At 61.2% G+C, this 18,977-nt stretch overlaps 1 protein-coding gene across 1 annotated transcript; it reads left to right on the forward strand.

Annotated features, from left to right (window-relative positions):
• Positions 1-7,650: 7,650 nt before the first annotated feature.
• LOC105182598 (uncharacterized) lies at positions 7,651-8,046 on the forward strand. The gene has a single exon (XM_025307382.1). The coding sequence runs from the start codon at positions 7,651-7,653 to the stop codon at positions 8,044-8,046; it is 396 nt and encodes a 131-aa protein (XP_025163167.1).
• The last annotated feature ends 10,931 nt before the right edge of the window (positions 8,047-18,977 follow it).

The raw sequence follows: 18,977 nt of genomic DNA on the forward strand, positions 1-18,977 counted from the left end.
CATTCCCCGAACAACAGGGGGAGGTACCGGGGGTCACAGAGGAGGAGGTGGCTGGGGCTGTTAAGAAGGTCAAGAGCCGGAAAGCTCCAGGACCAGATGGCATCCCCGGCCGAGTTCTCAGCCTGGCCTCAGGGTATATGAACCATAGGTTCGCGAGCCTGTCCACGCGCGCCTTTAAGGAGAGAAGGTTCCCCCCAGTCTGGGGGAGGGCCAACGTGATCCTCCTCCAAAAAGAGGGCAAACCGGAAGACCCCCTCTGCGTACCGGCCCATATGCCTCCTAGACGAGGCGGGTAAGCTCTTTGAGCGAGTTATAGCTGCCCGCCTCCAGAGGCATATGTCCCAGGAAGGTTCCAACCTCAACGACGGCCAATATGGCTTTCGAGAGGGGAGATCAACGATAGATGCAACATTGCATCTAAGATCCCTCTCGGAGGCCATCGTGATGGAGGGCAGGGTGGCGGTTGCGATATCATTCGGTATCGCAAACGCGTTAACACCCTGCCCTGGGGTAGGGTGTTGGAAGCGATGAGGGATTATTTTCGCTTCCCACCCTACCTCACGGCCGTCGTTGAGGATTACTTCCGGGGTCGGCGTCTGACCTGGATGGACGCCGACGGCGGGGTACGCGAGAGGGGGATGAGTTGCGGGGTTCCACAGGGCTCGGTGTTGGGCTCACTACTGTGGAACCTCGGATACGACTCAGTCTTCCGAACAGCCCTCCCCCCCGGCTATAGCATCGTATGCTACGCTGATGATACTCTCGCCTTGGCCGGGGGGAACGACTGGGGGGATGCCGTGCACACGGCCAATCAGGCGGTGGCAGGAGTCGTGCGCGCTATCCGCAACCTGGGCTTGGTGGTGGCTGAAAGGAAAACGGAAGCCATTTTCTTTCATACCAAACGATGGAAGCCACCCCAGGCCCAGGTGCGGGTGGGCACAGTCAGGGTCCCGTTGGAGGCTCAGATGAGATACCTGGGCCTCATATTGGACGGCACCTGGTGCTTCAGAGAGCATATCAACCAGCTGGTCCCCCGACTGAGGGTAATATCTGCCAGACTAGGCAGGCTCATGCCCAATGTCGTGGGACCAGACGGGAAGGCTCGTCGCCTCCACGCAGGAGTTTTTAATTCGGTGGCGCTCTACGGAGCGCCTGTATGGGCGGAGACCCTGGCCGCCAGTTGCCCCATGCGAGCGCAAATGCGCAGAGTGCAGAGGGTGCTAGCGGTCAGGGTTGCAAGGTGCTACCGCACTGTATCCTGCGTGGCGGCGACGATCCTGGCGAGCATGCCCCCCATGGAGCTGATGGCCCTATCGTACAGGTATACGTACGACAGGAAGCGTGAGCTCCTAAGAACAGGGAGCAGGGGGAACCGCTCGCCAGTGCTCTCCGGGACACGAAGCACCAGGCTCGACAGGTCCTACTTCAGAAATGGCAGAGATTACTGGCCAATGCCAGGTACGGGAAGAGGACCGTCGAGGCCGTCCGGCCCTTCCTACAGAAGTGGGTAGGAAGGGCCCACGGGACCCTGACATTCAGGATGGCACAGGTGCTCACCGGGCATGGCTGCTTTGGTGAGTACCTGTGCCGAATAGGCAAAGAGCGCACGACATCCTGCCACCATTGCGGGCATGATCATGACTCCGCGCAACATACGCTCCAGGACTGCCCCGCCTGGAGCGTTGAGCGCGGAGTCATGATCCGGGCGGTAGGTCGGGACCTATCGCTCCCGACAATCATTGGGGTGATTTTAGAAGGGGAAAAGAAATGGGACGCACTCTCCTCCTTCTGCGAATCAGTGATGACGCAGAAGAAGGAGGCAGAGGAAATGCGGAGAAGGGCAGAAGGCAAGGGAAGGAAACGAAGGCGGCGGGAGAGACACCGCCAATGGGGAGGAGGGAGGAGCAGGAGTAGGGAGGGGGATGCTGATTCATCAGAAGAAGACGCACTCAGGAGGATGGTGGGTCCGCCACCACCTCCTCCCCCTCGCCCTCCTGCCCCCCTCCGATGCAAATCGGGGGAAGGGCCCCAAGGAGGCAAGATGCCCCCCATAGGGCAAGCACAAGGAGAGGAAGAGCCGCGGGAGGTGGGGTCGTGACAAGGTCTGTCGCACCATTACAAGCCATCCCCGTGGTGACTCCTATAGATGGAAGGACTGAGAGGAGGCCGGGACTTCGGCCCCGACCTCCCAACCGTAGTCCTCCGACTCCCCGGGTGGGAGTCAGATGATAGTAAGGGGAGGAGAGGATGCCAGTGATGTAATCACTGCAGAAAACACCTCTCTCCCCCCCTTGCCAGCAAGGTTCGTCGAACAGACGGACATGAAGGAAGGGGGTCATTAGGACCCCCCATTCCTCTGCGGAGGTGGGAGTGCCCGGCGGCTAGAGGACCTTTTCCCCCCGTAACCGCCGGGCGGGAGGGTGGGGCATCGGGCGGGGATTCCCGGTGCCCCAACCATCCCTCCAACGTAGGGCGGCCGGCTGAGAAGGTGGATCATCCGGCCGCACAACATTGTATTGGCGGCGCCTCGTCTGGTCAGGAACGGTGGTTGAAGCGGGCTTTGGCCGGCTTCCTCCTTCCTGACCAAGAGACGAGGCGTGAGGGGTGGGAAAGGAAAGGGAAGCGGTGGTCGAAGCGAGCTTTCGGGCTGGCTTCCCCCTCCCCCACCCCACCCCTCAGGGACAGAATAGGTCACACCTGGACTCGGGACCCCGACAAACAGTTACGCGGCTCCGGGGCCCCGATGCCAGTCCCTTCGTAGCGCCACCCGGGGAGGTTTTAGCCGGTAGGAGTCCGGCATAACCCTGGCCCATCCCCGAGGGTCAGGGTATCCATGATGGATTTCCTCCTCGTCAAAAAAAAAAAAAAAGGGTGCCCTCGTCAGGGCTCTTACGTATGTGTACGAGTTGTCGGAGCACGTTTGGTACCTCCATAAGAGGGGTGCCAGATGCACCAAGGGCGCTCGCGAAGACCGGAGGGCCCTCCTCCGTATGGAGGAGAGGGCCCTCTGCACCGAGACCACACTCCGAGAGGAGGAGGAGGTTTCGGCCGACCTCCGCGCGGTACTATGTGCGGCGGAGGCCGAACTGGAGGATCTGCGCAGGCGGGAGGCCCGCAGCAGACCAGTAGTGGAAGGCGTGGCCGTGGTGGGAAGGACCTTACCGCGGCCCGCCGGACGCAGCAACCCCCCGAACCCCAAGTAGAGGCAAAGGCCGCGGCCGACACCCCTCCATCGGAGAGGGACTGGACCGCGGTCACAAAGAAAGGGAAGAAGAAGAAGAAGAAGAAGAAGAAGCTGCTGGTGGAAACCCCAACAGCAGGGGCGGGGCCAGGTGGAGGCGTGAGCAGTGGGGCAGCCACTACGGAGCGCACCCGGCCAAGGTTAAGACGGGGGCGGGGGGAGGAGGTACCCCTCCCAAATCAAAGATGAGGTGGCCGCGGCTGCCGTCGACTGCGGCGGTAGCAATCCGGCTCGGCCCGGTGGCCTCCTATGCGGAGGCCCTGTAGAAGGCAAGGGACGAGATCCCCCTTGGGGAACTCGGGATCCCGAGCGTGGAGGTAAGACGGGGCGCGGATGGCGCCCTACTCGTCCGCGTCAAGGATCCCGGCCTCAAGGGGGAAAAGGTAGACGGGCTGGCGGTACATCTCAAGGAGGTGCTGCCGGGGGCGACGGTGAGCCGCCCCGAGTTGAGGGGGGAGGTTCAACTCATCAGATTCGATGAGTCGGCCTCCCCCGGAGTGCTGAGAATGGCCTTCGCAAAAAGCGCGGGGAGCGCGGCGGAGGTCATTCAATTAGGCCCACTTAGGTGGGGGGCGAGGGGAAAGGGAGCTGCGTGGGAGCGGCTCCCGCTTGCTGCCGCCTTGGCGGTAGCAAAAGGAGAAGGATTTGCGCTGGGGTGGTCGGCCCTCCGCGTGGAGTTGCTGGCGGCTCGGCCACTCCAGTGCTTCAAGTGCTGGGGGCTGGGCCACACCCGCGCGGGCTGCTCCTCGTCTATCGACAGGAGCGGCCTGTGCTTTAGGTGTGGTCGCAGCGGGCACACCGCGTGGCGGTGCCTCGAGGGACTCCGTTGCGTGGTGTGCCACGAGGAGGGGCGCGCCGCCAATCAAAGGATGGCGGGGACATCTTGTGACATGATGGCGGCGCGCCGGAGCAGTGGCGGTGCTAGCCGTCGGCGCAGGGAGCGCCGGCGGTGTCGCGGCCGCACATCGACTCCGCAGGTCGAAGCGGCAGCGGCCGGGAAGGCTGCTGCGGAGGACGCTCAACGCCCGTCAGTAGGGCCACTGGCCGTCGCCGGCTCGTTCGGCGACAGCTTAAGCGGCAGAATGGAGGAGCAGCGTAACCGGCTGGGGACGGGTCCTGTTCCTCCAAATCCCACCACTGATCAGTGGTGGGGGGAGGGAGAGGGAGTGATGCTCCTCTCCCTCGTGCCGGCTGGTCGGCCGACATAAGGCCGGAGGCCGGGTATATAGCCCGGTAGGACGCCGCACTTGCGCGGGTAGAGCTCAGTGCGGCGTCAGAAGGTGGGAGGACGACGCATTTATTTTTCTTTATTTTGTCTTTCGATGGGATGTGCCGGGCCGACAAGAAATAGGGGAACCTCTTCGAAAGCCCCGTACACAGTCTCCTAGGCCGGTATTTGCATCCCCAGGAGTTTTAGTGGGTGAGAGTCCCACATAACCTCTGGATTCGCCAGGGTCCAGAGGTATCAATAAGGGATTTCTCCTGGGTAAACAGAAAAAAAAAGTCTAAGATGTTAAAAGGGACTTCGTGTCACTGAACCGCGCAGTGGCCACTTCTGAGGCGGTTCTATCGACCCTCATCGCGAGGATCGCGGCGCAAAATGGTGAGGAGGACGCCATCCCCGAATTAATGATGGAGCTGGAAGAGATGCGGAAGAAACTAAAAACCCTCAGGGCGGAGAACCGCAGATTATCAGAGGAGGCGAAGGCCAGAGAATTACTCTCTGGCCTAGCACCAACACACAGGTCCCGGCAAAGATCTATACGGAGGCTGCGGGAGGCAGCGGTACCTCGGCGGTAGAAACGCCAGGACCAGGGCCGTCGAGGGTCAAGAGAAGGGAGACGACGAAGAGGAAGGTGTTAGCGGAGAACCCCTATAGTTCCTCGGAGGAGGAAATGAAAGGGGGACACTCTAGCGGAATCCCGATATTCGACAACTTCATGCCGGAGCACGCTCTTCCTCCGGTGTTTCGACTCCCGATTTAGGGGGTCAGGAAGAAGCTGGACGATTCCCTGGCGCACATGGACCTGACCCCTAGAGGAGAGGCGGAATACAGGCGAGGGTCAACCACTTGCTGCAAGTAAGGGAGAGAATAGTATAGGAGGACAGGGGGTCTAGGATCCCGGCTCAGGAGCAGACGCAGTCACTACCGATCTCCCCTCGTGCCCCGATCTTCCCAATCGGGGGGACCCCAGCCAGTCAAGCTGACGGCGGGAGCACGGGAGTTAAGAGAAAACGGACGCGGAATGAGCGTACGGACGCCCAGAAGAGGAGGGACCAGAGGAGAAGGAAGAAGGCGAAGGAAATGCTGAACCAGCAACGGCTGCGGCCCAACACCGGACCAAGAGGGAATCAGAACGGTTCCCTCCCAGAAGGGTGGCAAGGCAGCTCCCCCTAAAGTGACGAAGGCAAAGGGACCAGCGCTGGACCGAAAGGACCAGACGGTGAGCCCCAGCGAAGGCACCAAAAGAGAGGGAAAGGGCCCGTCTTCAGGCCCGAAGGGACCTAAACAGGGCCCAACTCCAGGAGCTTCCAAGGCAAGTCCCAGTACTCCACAAGCACAAACGGCTCCGGTGGAGTCATGGGCGAGAGTGGTTAAGAGAAAGGAAAGGAGGAGGGCGAAGAAGGAGGAGGAGAGGGAAAGGAGCGGCCCGGCTCCCCCTCAACAGCCCTCCAACCCGAGGAAGAGAGGAGCAGCGGTGGTGGCGAGGCCGAGGCCACCCAAATCGGCGGCCTTCACCATCATGTGCCCTAAGGAATCGTACAAAGATTTCATGGTTGAGGCCAGGCGCCGGATCAAGCCCGAGGACCTAGGCATACCAGGGGCCTTGAAAGTGCGCACTGCCCCCACCGGGGCCTTACTGATCGAGGTACCTGGCCTCAACGCGAGGGCTTTCGCCGACCGGCTGGCGGATGAGTTCCAACAGCTGGCGGCGGAAAAGGGCCCCGGTTATCGCGTCCAGAGACCGGTGAAGACCGCGATGCTGCAGCTTATCGGGCTGGACATAACGACCGGGGCCGACGAGGTGATGGCCGCCGTGTCCCTCGCTGGGGGGTGCCCGCCTAAGGAGATTTCCGTGGGTGGGTTCAGCCTCTCCCAGCAGGGGGTGGCTACTGTGGTGGTGCGGTGTCCGCTGGCGGTGGCCGCTAAAGTCGCCGCGGCAAAGCAAGTTCGGATAGGCTGGATCCGAGCCGGAGTGGTGGCGCTGCCCGCTCGTGCGATGCTGTGATACAGGTATTTGGAGCCTGAGTACGTGCGCGAGCGGTGCAAAAGCGCCATCGACCGCAGTGACCAATGTTATTGCTGCGGTAACCCCGGCCACCGCGCCACGCAGTGCAACGCGGCAGCGGCGCACTGCACCGTGTGCGCAGAGGCAGGCAGGAAAACCGATCACAAGGTCGGCGGACCTGACTGCAAACCCCTCTCGGGTCGGGGAAGAAGGAGGGGGGCGAGGAAGCCGGCGGGACCTGGCACCAAGGAAGAGAAGAGGAACATCACTCCTCCCCCTCTTGTGAAAAACAAAAGGGAGACCAGGCCGGCTCCCCCCGAAGAAGACAGGGGAAAGGAGGGAAGCCGCACTGGCCTCCCTCCCAGCGAGGGATGGGGTACCAAAGGAGATGGAGGTGGTCGTAGCAACCCCTGTCCCGGACCCCATCCAGGAGATGGACATCCCGGAGGAGGTGTAGCCCTAAAGGGAGAAAAGGAAGAGGGAAGCCATGGAGGCCACAATGCACATGATGGGACCGGAGAAGTAGACGGCAGCAGCAGAGGAGATGGAGGCAGTATCATCCTCCCAGACGGTAGCGGCGGAAAAAGTGAGGAGGGTGGAGGCTATTGTCGCATCCCCAATAACCGTAGTTGAAGGGAGGTCGGAGGACGCGTCATCTCCGACTTCCCCAATAGAAGGCCCCCCTGGTACTCCCGAGAGGAGGAGTGCGATCAGGCAGGGACCCTCCATGAAGCCTCCGCGGGGGAACCCGAGTTTCCGCAGGAGGAAATTAGGGAAAAGGTAAGGAGGGTAAAAAAACGCCATACCCCCAGCTGTCCTAGAATTGGAGGGGAATCCAGAGGGAGCACCACCCCTGGATCCCCAGGTTGGCGACCCCTCCTCATGCTCCCCAGAGGAGGGGGCTGCGCAGGTAGGGCTTCCATGTGCCTCCGAGAAAACACCCTGTACCCTTGAGGAGGCACCTAGATTGGGAGAGGCCATCTCCCATCGCCGAAACCCCCTCGGAAGGTACGGAATCGGAATCGAAGGTGGATATGTTCACCCCGGTAAATATCCCGCCCTCCGAAGGGGAAGAAGGACGCCCAGAGGAGGCGTGAATGGCTAGTCTTCACGCCCCTCCGGGTCCTACATGCTAACCTCGGCAGCGGCACCCGTGCTCATGACCTGTGGTTTCACAGGATGACTGAGCTGGGTACCGGGCTGGGTTTGCCAACGAAGCCGCACTATATCTCACCAATCAACTCTTGCTGGTTCGGGGGTCGTTGCGGCTCCGCGGCTGTGGTGGCCAGACCCGTTAAAGGGCCCCCCTGTGAACTCAGGGCAGAGGGGAACTCCTTTGTGGCAGTTGACTGGGGGCCCATCATTGTGGTTGGGGTGTACCTCCCCCACTACAGAAATAGAGTCGGTCTGGGTAAACTCGCCCATATTAAAGGGATCCTCGACAGGGTCAGGGATGTGGCACATCGGTGCTACCCCCGGCCCGTCGTGATTGCCGGGGATTTCAACGCCCACTCTAAAGATTGGGGTTGCGATCCCTGGCAGGAGGATTCCCAGGGCGAGGCCCTGATCGACTGAGCGGCGGGTCTGGACCTGCTGCTGATGAACAGGGGGTCAGCCAGCACCTGCGTGCGGCCGAATGGGGAGTCCGTCATTGACGTGGGCCTCCTCTTCGGCCGCCCGAATGTTCCGGGAGTGATTGGTGAAGACCGAGAGTGAAACACTTTCCGATCACTGGTATATAGTGTGGTCTCACGGTCTCCCCAACCCTCCGCGTGTGCTGGACCGCCGCCCAGGGGAGGGGAACTTTCCCACTCAAGAAGGTGGGCTACCAGTCAACTGAATGTGGGCAAGTTCCAGGCAGCCACCATTGTGGCACCTTGATGTGCCAGGTGCGTAGGACCTTGGCCCCCAGGAGGGGGCTAGGAAACTGGTACGCATGGTAGCGTCAATATGTGACGCTGCCATGCCCTGGTCCCACCCCCGCCAGCAGCGGGCTGCATACTGGTGGACGGCGGAACTCTCTGATTTCAGGGAGGCTGCCGTCCAGGCCAGAAGGGACTACGTCCGAGCCCGGCGCCGAGGCGGGGAAGCCGCGAGGGAAAAAGAGGACTACCTCGAATCGAGGAGAGCCCTCAAGGTCGCCATAGCTAAGGGGAAAAGGGAGCCTGGGAGAAGATAGTGAACTCCTTGGACGAGGATCCGTCCCTACAAACGGGCGATCGGAAAGATTCACCTGTGGGCGCCCCCGCAAACGGAGGCCTTGAACCCCCAGGCCCTCGAGGGGCTCCTGGACACCCTCTTCCCGAGAGTGGAAGGGCCCCTCCATATCTCAGCTCCTGAACAGCGGGAGAGGGACTGAGACGAGGGTCTAGAAGGCTCTCCGGAGGAGTTCGCTATGGTCAGGAAGAGACTCGGGGCCAAAGGCAAAGCGCCAGGCCCCGATGGCATTCCTGGTCGCTCCTGGGCTCTCACCCTCGGCGAAAGGAGCCTGCACACAGCCATGCGGGGACACCAGGAGTAGATGCCTCAGGGAGGGGGTCTTCCCCCTAGAGTAGAGAAGGATCAGGTTGGTCCTCCTCCCCAAGGATAGCAAGGTGCCCGGTCGCGCGCCGACTTTCAGGCCGATATGCCTGCTGAACGAGACGGGCAAAATGCTCGAACACATAATCGCCGACCGCCTCCAGCATTTGTCCCTGAGGGGGCCGAACCTCCACGACCACCAATACGGGTTCAGGCCCGAAAGGTCTACGCTGAACACGATCCAGCGACTCCGGGACCCGACCCGGATGGTCGTGGAGAGGGAGGGCGGGATGTTGTTTGCGATGTCATTGGACATCACTAATACCTTCAACACCCTGCCCTGGCCGGAGATTGGGCAGGCTCTCGAATACCACGGGGTGCCCGCCTAACTCCGGCGCATTCTATCGACCTATTTCAGGGACAGGGACCTTGCCTACTCGGGGAGAGGCTGGGTTCAAGGTCGGCGCCCCATGGAACGTGATGTCCCACAGGGTCGGTCCTCGGCCCCCTGCTATGGGACATCGCGTTTGACCGGATAATTCCCTTCCCCCAGTCTGCCACGTCATCTGGTATGCGGATAACACATTAGTTTCAGCCGGGGGAAGGAACAGGGGGAAGCCCGTCTACGAGCGGAGGCGGCACTTACTTCCATAGTGGACACAATCGCTGACCTGGGCTCAAGGTGGCACCCCAGAAAACGGAGGCGGTTTACTTTCATAATGGCCGCAGTGGGGCGCCGCCAGAGACCACGATAGATGGAGTCCACGTCCGCGTCGGACCCACAATCAAGTATCTGGGTCTGACGTTGGACAGCCGATGGAATTTCGGGGCCTACTTTTAAGGCTTTGGCCCCCTAGGTCAAGAAGGCTGGCTTAGCGTTAGCCAGTCTTATGAAGACCCAGGGGGCCCTGGATGGCACGCTCGCCGCCTATACGTCGGTGTGGTGCTCTCGATCGCCCTCTACGGGGCGCCCATATGGGCGTCCCGGTTAATGCCCTCCGGCCGCTGCAAGGCGCTTTTGCGTCAGGCAATGCGGCCGGTGGTTGTGAGGGCGGTTCGGGGATACCGTACTATCGCATATAGTGCGGCGACGGCCCTAGCTGGCTCCCCCCACCCTGTGGAGCTCATTGCCGATCAAAGGCATGTCCTTTATTGGAGGATAAAGGAGCTCCACGAGGCGGGGGAGGGATTATCGGCCAGGGATTTGGGGGTCCTGAAATCGCAGGCCGAGGCCCGAGTCCTCGAAAGGTGGTCGGAAATGTTGTCCGACCCCAGGGGATTCGGGCTTCGAACGGCCGAGGCCGTCCGCCCCTGCCTGCCAGAAATGATGAGCAGGAGGGAACGCGGGCTCACCTTCCACATGGTGCAGGTGCTGATCGGGCACGGGTGCTTTGGTCGGTACCTGCACCGGATTGGAAGGGAGCCCACTGCGGGATACCACCACTGTCCGGCGCTTGAGGACACGGTGCAGCACACTTTGGCAGAATGTCAGGCGTAGACTGATTAGCGCCATGTCCTCGCCCGGGCAGTGGGGTGCCAGAAAGAAGAAAGAGAAACACTCTCGCTCCCGCGCCTGCTCAAATAATGTGCGGGAGCGAGGAGGTATTGGGAGTGGCGCCTCCTTTTGCCGGGACATAATGTCCCGCAAGGAGGCCGCCGAGTGGGAGCGTCGTCCACCCCGTCGCAATCCGCGACGTTCCCCAGGAGGGGAAAGTGGGCCCGAGGTGGTGCCAGCCGAGGAGGAGAGGCCACCGGCTCGCTGGAGGCCGTCTCCTCAGCCGCCTCGGGCCCGACTTCGACGCAGCAATGGGGGGTGGGTGAGAGGGAATGAACTTTCTCACCCACCAGTGGCGTCGGTAATGGTAGGGGCCTCACTCCCCTGCTCCCCTCTACACACCCAGTAGATAGAGGGGGAAAGGGGGCTGAGAAAGGAGGGTGGGTGTCTCCTCTCTCCTAAATTAAACCGGAAGATCAACCTGGTCGGATAACCGGCCAGGACACCGCGCCCTAAACTCCCAGCTAGGAAGGGGAGCGGTACTTGAGCTCCAGCAGAGCCTTGGGGCCAGGTTGTCGGGGAGGAATGCAGGCGTACTTCCCCTTACTCCCCCACTTCGGTCCGAATGGTAGACACCCCGTAGCGGTTTTAGTCGGTAAGAGTCTGACATAATCCCCGACCCCCCCAAGGGTCAGGAGTATCCATGATGGATTTCCCCTGCGCGACCAAAAAGAAAAAGGTAAATTAATGTTCGCACTCTGTCGCAGCTGTTGCGAAACATTCTCTCAAATAGCGTGTACACATGAAAATCCAGCCGATCGTGAATTCGAAGGCACATGGGTCTCTTGTATACCGTAACCCTAGGTCATTTCTCTGGGGCCGGTGGTCTTGCCTTAATTGGCCAGACCGCAAGGCGGGTCCTCAATAAAATACACGTAATTCTACGGTTGAGGAATGCTACGCCTATGGGATGAATGGCAGGTGCGTGACCTGTCGCTAGTTCCTTACCCGCGAAACCTGGCACACCGCGGGGACATGCCAGCCTTATCCCGGGTAATGCGGGTGGCCTACCCGGGATTGACGCCCACTTCCCGCCGAACTTGTGGGACTCAATATAATTTCCAAAATTTTAAACACAAATTCCGAGCTTTCGGGCTCAGAGCCTTCGGGCTCAAAGTCCCGTACGGACGGGCATGGCAGCCCGTCCCAGGACTTACCTCCCCCTGTCATTCCGATAGGGGGTGATTTTTCTAATGATAGTTTGGGTGAAGAAATGGGAGGAAATCAACCGGCGATTGCCTCCTCCTCACCCCCCGAGGAGGGTAAAGCGATGGACCTCGGAGGATTAGCCTCCGGGGGGCCATCTAGTGAAGATCGACCACCGTCCTCGCCGGCAAGTAGCCGGCGGCTCTCTCCTGACCGCAGGGGTGGAGCGGTGAGCCCGTCGGCTAGGTTACGGGCGGCCACCCAACGTGGGACCATGAAGCGCCTGGGGTCCGGTAGTAAAATACCAGGGGCCAACAGACCGGGCCCCCGCTTTATTAAGGTAAAGAGGAAGCCCTTCCCCATTATCAGGAGGACACGGGGGGGACCCTTCCCAAGAACAAGGAGGGGGCAAGTGGGAAAAGCCTGAGGAGAGGAAAGGGAGAGGCGGTGAGGGAGGCAGCGAAGTCGGGGCGGACTACCGGAGGCCCGGTGATCCGCTCCGACATGATTCTTTCGCAGGGCTCGAGGATCCTGGTCCAGGACGTCAGCAGGGCTGCTCAGGCTCCGAGCAAGGCTGCTCGGACCTCGACGTCGAAGGCTGCACAGGCCTCGACGGTAAAGGCGATAGGCAGCACCAACAAAGCCGCTCAGGCCTCAACATCGAGGGTGACAAAGGGCACTGGCACCGAAGGAGAAGGAACCATCAACATCACTAGTGGGAGGAAGAGGGCCAGAGCTGGTACCAGCAGTGGCTCATCAGTGGTGGAGATGTCTTCTCTGATAGCTGTCCCGAAGAAACGGGGAAGGCCCGTAACTACGGGTGAAGGGGTGGGCATCAAGGAGAGGAAGGAAGAGGAACTGAAGAGAAGGAAGGAGGCTGAGCTGCAGAGGCTGGAGAGGGAGGCCGGGGACCCCTTCGGTAAGGGTCTGTTTCGTTCGTTGGAAGACACACGCCCGGCCAAAGACGTTTTTCGGGATCCCTCCTGCAAGGAGCTGCTGAGGGAGGCCGGTGCACCGGAACTGGCCTTGGAAATGGGCCGTGCGTTGGACGCGGTTCGAATAGTGGCACGGAGGTCAAAGATCCTTAAGGGGACTATTGTGGCGCTATTGAACCGCGCCGTGGCCACTTCCGAGGCCGTTCTAGCTATTCTGATTGCCAGGACGGCGGTGCAAGATGGAAGGGAAGAAGAGGTCTCCGCATGGAGAAAGAAAATGGAGAATCTCCGGGAGGATAACAGGAGGTTGAGGGTGGAGACTAGGCGGCTCGCTGAGAACCTGAGAGTGGTGAAGGGTCAGGGGCTGTCTTCGCCCCCCGACCCCCTTGCGTTTCCCCCTCTGCTTTCTGATTCCAGGAGGAGGAAGACATATGCAGAAGCGTCTGGAGGCACCACGTCCACGGAGGAGGAGTTGTTGTACGCCAGAACACTGGCAAGGAGGAGAAGGAAGAAGAGGAGGACGAGGAAACAGTCCTCAGCCTCTTCCTCCAAAGGAAAAGAGGAAACGGGGGGAAGAGTTTCCTCTGAAGAGGTGCCGTCGTTTAATGATAACCTCCCGGAGGAAGTCCCCCTAGTGTGGAGACCGGAAGGGGTGAAAAAGGCCCTGGATGCCGAGATGGCCACCGGAGTCTCCCTTTTGGCATGAAGGCGGAGCTAGACCGCCTGAAGGACATTGTGGCTCGTCTCGATGTCGAGGGAAGGTGGAGCCGGGTGCCTGAGGGAGTGGGGGCCTTGACACTGGCTCCGGTCTCGGAAGGAAAGGAAGGAGCTTCTCCGGAAAGGACTCGGGCCCCGCCACTACCAGCGGAGTCAAGGAGGACCACGGAGAAGGGAAAGGGAAAGAAGGAGCGAACAAAGAGAAAGAAGGAAAGGAAGATGGAGAAAGACAGACGGAGGAAAGAGGAACAGGAGTTGGTCTTGAAAGGTGGAAGGACGGGTCTAGTTTCAGGATCTCAGACTGGGAGAGGAAAAGCCCAGGGGAAGGAGAATGGATCGGGTATGGGAATACCGGCGAAGGATCTGAAGGAATGGGGACGGGATCCGTTGGAGAAAGGGTTGTGGAAAGCGCTCAACTCCGGAGGCGGACAATAGCCACCAAGAGAGGAGGAAACACGGGCGCTGGTTGCAGTCAGTTAAGGGAGGCGGAAACTGCAGTATGAGGAGAGGAAGAAGGGAGGTGCCTCTAATCCTCCTAAAGCAGGAACCGGTAGGGGACACAAGGGGTGAGGCAGGGTGCGCCGAAGCCGCCGAAGTCGGCGACCGTCACCATCATGTGCCCCAGTAGAAGATACTACGAATTTATGGTTGAGGCCAGGCGCCGGATGAAGCCGGCGGACTTGGGCATTAATGTGTTCCTTCGAGTCCGCCAAGCCTTAAACGGGGCAGTGTTAGTGAAGGTGCCTAGCCTCAAGGCGGGGCCGTCCGCCGACCGGCTTGCGGAGGAGCTCCGCAAGCTGGCGGCGGACAAAGGCCTTGGTTTTCGCCAGAGGCCGGAGAAGTTCGCTTCTCTGCGTATCTCCGGTCTGGACGCGACAACCGGGGCCGACGAGGTGGTGGCCGCTGTGGCCCTCTCTGGGGGATGCACTCCCGAGGAAGTTTCCACGGGAGGGATGAGCGTCTCCCAAAGGGGAATAGGCGCAATGTTGGTGCGGTGTCCGTTGGCGGCGGCTGCTAAGGTCGCTGCCGCGGAGCGGGTCCCGGTGGGGTGGACCCGCGCCGGGGTGACGGCACTGCCTGCTCGCGCAGTGTTGTGCTACCGCTGTTTAGAACGGTACACATGTGCCGTCGACCGCAGCGGTCTATGTTACCGCTGTGGTAACCCCAGCCACTGTGTCAAGGGATGCCAGGCGGCTGTGCGCTGCCTTGTCTGCGCCGAGGAGGGCAGGCCCTTCGGTCACAAGATCGGGGGACCTGCAAGCCCTATCCCGGGAATAAAAGGAGGGGGAAGAAAAAGGAAGGAGGAGGAGACAAGCAGACAGGGGAAGGAGGAGCTCGGGAGAGGCCCGAACCCCCGTGGAGGTACAGCTGGACCTGGGAATGCAGGAGGGAGATACCGACCCAAGTACCTCCCCAACGAGGGACCCCGTGAAGAAGATTGGGCCGGACTCGGCTCACTTACCGGAGAGGGACCCGGAGGTCAAGGGGGAGGAGGCCACGGTAGTCCCCCTTCACAGGAGTGGGGGGAACACGAATGGAGTCCATCCCTTACTTCCCAAGGAGAGGAGCCGACGGAAGTGGTTTACTTACAGAGGAAAAGGAGAGGGACGGAAGATCCGGACCCGGGAACGAGGGACCAGTCGGAGGAGGAACCTAATTCCAGGAAGGTGAGGAGAGTATAGCCGTCAGGCACACTCCCAGCGGGTGTAGAGGAACTGGAGCCGGTGGAAGCGTCACCCTCGATTCTGCAGAAAATCGAACCCCCCCTACTCCCAAGGGGAGGGGAACGTAGAGGTAGGGACTCCCCGTGACTCCGCGCTAGTGGAGGTGCCTGCGACAGAGGCCACTATGGCCGAGCCCCCTCGGGGAAGACCGAAGCTGTCCAGCCGTCAGAGGTCTCCCAGGAGGGGGTGGATGTAGGTAGCCCGGAGGAGGTAGAGAAGGCTTAGCCTTCGCGCTGCTCCGTGTCCTACAGGCCAACCTCGGCGGCGGCGCCCAGACCCAGGACTTGTGGTCACACAGGATACTGGAGCTGGGCGTTGGGCTGGAGGTGGCCACCAAGCCGCACTGGGTGCCTGTGAACAGCGCAAGCTGGTTCGGCAGCCCGGATGGCTCGGTGGCCATGGTGGCGAACCGCGCGACGGGGACCCCTCCCTGTGAGCTAAGCGAAAAGGGGTCCTCGTTCGTGGCGGTCGACTGGGGGCCCATCACGGTGGTGGGAGTATAACTCCACCACCGGAGGAATAAAGCCGGTCTAGGAGATCTCGCCCGCATTAAGAGGGTCCTCGACGGGATCGGGAATGTGGTACGAAAGTGCCACCCCGACCCGTCGTCATAGCTGGGGACTTCAACGCACACTCGGAAGGGTGGGGTTGCAGTCCCCGGCAGAGAGACCCTCGAGGCGAGGCAGTGATCGACTGAGCAGCGGGGTTGGACATCTTGTTAATGAACAAGGGGTCGGCCAGCACCTGTGTGTGGCCGGGGGGGAGTCGGTCATCGATTATTCGACCGCCCGGATATATAACCAGGCGCGCGATGCCTGGGCCTTGCCTTGTCTTGTCTTCTGCCTGGCAGTTAGGTAGCAAGTAGTGCTACACGTTAGTGCATCGTGTTACTGGTGATTACCGACGCGCTTTCTAGGCTTCCTAGGGCGATCGGGTATTTCGTTTCAGATTCGAACCACTGCTCTATAGACTCTGCTGAGTTGAAGGTGGCGCCGACACACCCCTGCTGGGTTGAGGCAAATGGTTCGAATCTCGTTTTGTGATCTCGGGCTCACGCCGTTGCCGTGATCTTAGGAGCGACTCGACGTCTCCTCGGAGCTTCGAGCTCCCTTATTGCCCAAGTGTCCGTAGGGGGCCTGGCGGTTTTGGAGCGGCTCGGTCGCAGTCCTAGAGCGTTCGCGCTCCTTCGTCCAAGTGTCCATTGGGAACTTGGCTTTCTCGCAGGAGCGACTTGGTCGTCCTGCGAGCCGGAGCTCTCGGAGCTCCGTTTCCCACGGCGTTCCTCGGGACCGTGGCTGGCTATTGGCCATTACGCCCGGAAGGGCAGGCCATCCGAAAACGACGGAGGTCCGTTTCGTGGCACGTCCTTGGCGTGCTTCGGGTGCCGCGCACCGTTGACGTCACGGACGTGTGTCCTGCGGGACTTGCGTAGGCGACGTTGTTTCGCTTGTATATAGCTACGTTTAGGTTCTTCTGCGTCGTTCTTCTGCGTTATTCTCTTCTGCCGTTACTACTGCGTCTATTGCGTCATTGCGTTTACACTGCGTCGGCACGTGCGCGTGCTTCTTCTCTCCTTGTTCTCGCCGCCGTCCCTGGGCATGGCCCAGTCGGCGCGCGACGTTGCCTGATCAGCAGGGTCTGTGATCGCCTTGCGAGGCCCCGGCCTTTGATCAGGACGACCGGACGGTCGCCGAGCGGACTCGAGCGGAGCCTAGACGCAGGCGGACGTCGCTCTGCGATCCCGTACTTCCAGCCAGCTCTCCGGAGCTATTCCTTCTCGGCCGCCTATTGATGTTCCAAGAGTGGAAAGTGGAAGTGGAGGGCGAAACACTGTCGGATCATAGATACCTCCCAAAACTTCCACGGGTGCGGGCCCACCGCTGCCCCAGGGAGGGGGACTTTCCCCTCCCCAGGAGATGGGCTCTCAGTCGACTGGACGCAGACAGGTTTCGGGCGACCGTTCTCGTGTCCACTTGGCACTTAGATGAGGGACCAGGTGAGTGGGCCACCAGGCCCCTGGAAGGGGCTGGGGAATTAGTAGGTATCGTGGCGTCGGCGTGCGACGCCGCGATGCCTTGAGCCCACCCCCGCCGTCGCCGGGTCGCTTACTGGTGGACGAAGGAGATAGCAGAACTCCGCGACTTCTCCGTCCAGGCCAGACGATGTTACTACCGGACCCGGCGACGAGGCAGGAGTGACACGAGGGCGAAAGAGGGCTACTTAATTGCTAGGAGAGTCCTCAGAGACGTCATCGCCGAGGCTAAACGAGTATGTGGAGCTCCTGGTCGAGGAGAGGAGAATCCTCTACTGGCGGGTAAAGGAACTGCGCGAGGAGGGAGAGCTGACGGCCAGGGGCCTGAAGGCCCTGATGACCCAGGCCAGAGGCCGGACCCTGGAGCGGTGGGAAGGCTTGCTAGCCGACCCCTGAAGGGTCCGGTCTCGTAACGGCCGAGGCTGTCCACCCCTATCTGTCAGAAATGATAGACAGGAGGGGGCGTGGAATGTCCTTCCATCTGGTGCAGATAATGACCGGGCATGGGTGCTTCGGGAGATACCTGCACCGGATAAGGAAGGAGCCCACCGCTCGGTGCCACCACTGCCCCGAGCAAGAAGACACGGCGTTGCATACCCTAGCTGCCTGTGCAGCATGAGATGAGCAGCGCCGGGTCCTGCTCGGGGCGGTGGATTGCCGCGACGGGGAGCTCTCGCTCCCGCACCTGGTGCGAGCCATGTGCGGGAGCGAGAGGGCGTGGGACGCGGCGGCCTCCTTCTGTGGGGAGGTAATCTCCCAGAAGGAGGCCGCCGAATGGAGGCGCCGGTCTGGCAAACGCCGTCGCAGAGGACGGCGGGGCCGGCGCTCCCCTGGGGGGGATATTAATAGCGGGCCCGAGGTGGCATTGGACGAGGAGAGGCCGTTGGCCTTCACGGGCCGGCGGCTCCCTCGGCCACCTCGGGCCAGGCTCCGCCACTCGGAGGGGAGCGGGAGGGAGACCTCCCGCTCTCTGGAGTGATCGGATAGAGAGGAGAAGGGGAGGTGGAGAACCCGATTGGGGTCGGGCCCACCTCCCCAAAAATCTCCCCTCTCCCTTTAGGAGGGATAAGGAGGAAGGGTGGATGTCCCCTTCCTTCAAGGTGACACCAGAAGACCAACGGGCGGGGTTACCCGCCGGGGACTGCACTTCTCTCACTAATTCCCCGAAAGGGGAAGGGGGTGCGGTACAAGGAGATGAGGGGCTCTTGGATTAGAGCTCTGGGGCCGGGGGGTTGGGGAGAGAATGCGTAAGCAGTTCCTCTAACTCCCCTCCTCACGGTCCGACAGGTAGACATCCCGCAGGAGTTTTAGTCGGTAAGAGTCTGACATAACCCCCGCCCCTCCCCAAGGGGGCAGGGGTATCCATGATGGATTTCCCCTGCGTGAACAAAAAAAAAGGTTAAACGAGTAGCCTGGGAGCAGCTGACGAGCTGCCTGGACGACGATCCGTGGGGGCGCCCATACAAGAGGGCGATGGGGTTTCGCCCTTGGGCGCCCCCACCTACGAAGACGTTGGATCACCAGACCCTCGAGGGGTTCTTGGACACCCTCTTTCCGACGGTGGAAGGCCCCCCCCCAGGATCCCTGCCCCTGAAATGGAGGGAGACTGGGAAGAGGACTTGGCAGTGAGCCCGGAGGAGCTCGTCAGGGCCACGAAGAAGCTCAGGGCCAAGGGGAAAGCCCCTGGCTCCGACGAAATTCCTGGCCGCGCCTGGGCACTAGCCCTTGGCGAGGGAAGCCTGTTCGCGGTCATGCAAGGGGTTTTGAGCGGGTGCCTGAAGGAGGGGGTGTTCCCCCCCAGAGTGGAGGAGGGCCAAATTGGTCCTCCTCCGCAAAGAGGGCACCCGGGAGTGCGTCGGCCTACAGGCCGAAATGCC

The sequence above is a fragment of the Harpegnathos saltator genome, unplaced genomic scaffold (genome assembly GCF_003227715.2).
Source record: "Harpegnathos saltator strain DR-91 unplaced genomic scaffold, Hsal_v8.6 scaffold851, whole genome shotgun sequence".
Taxonomy (NCBI): Eukaryota; Metazoa; Arthropoda; class Insecta; order Hymenoptera; family Formicidae; genus Harpegnathos; species Harpegnathos saltator.

Bases quoted from the DNA above. Each gene is read 5' to 3' on its own strand.
- LOC105182598 (XM_025307382.1), top strand. From the start codon at position 7,651: ATGACTGAGCTGGGTACCGGGCTGGGTTTGCCAACGAAGCCGCACTAT.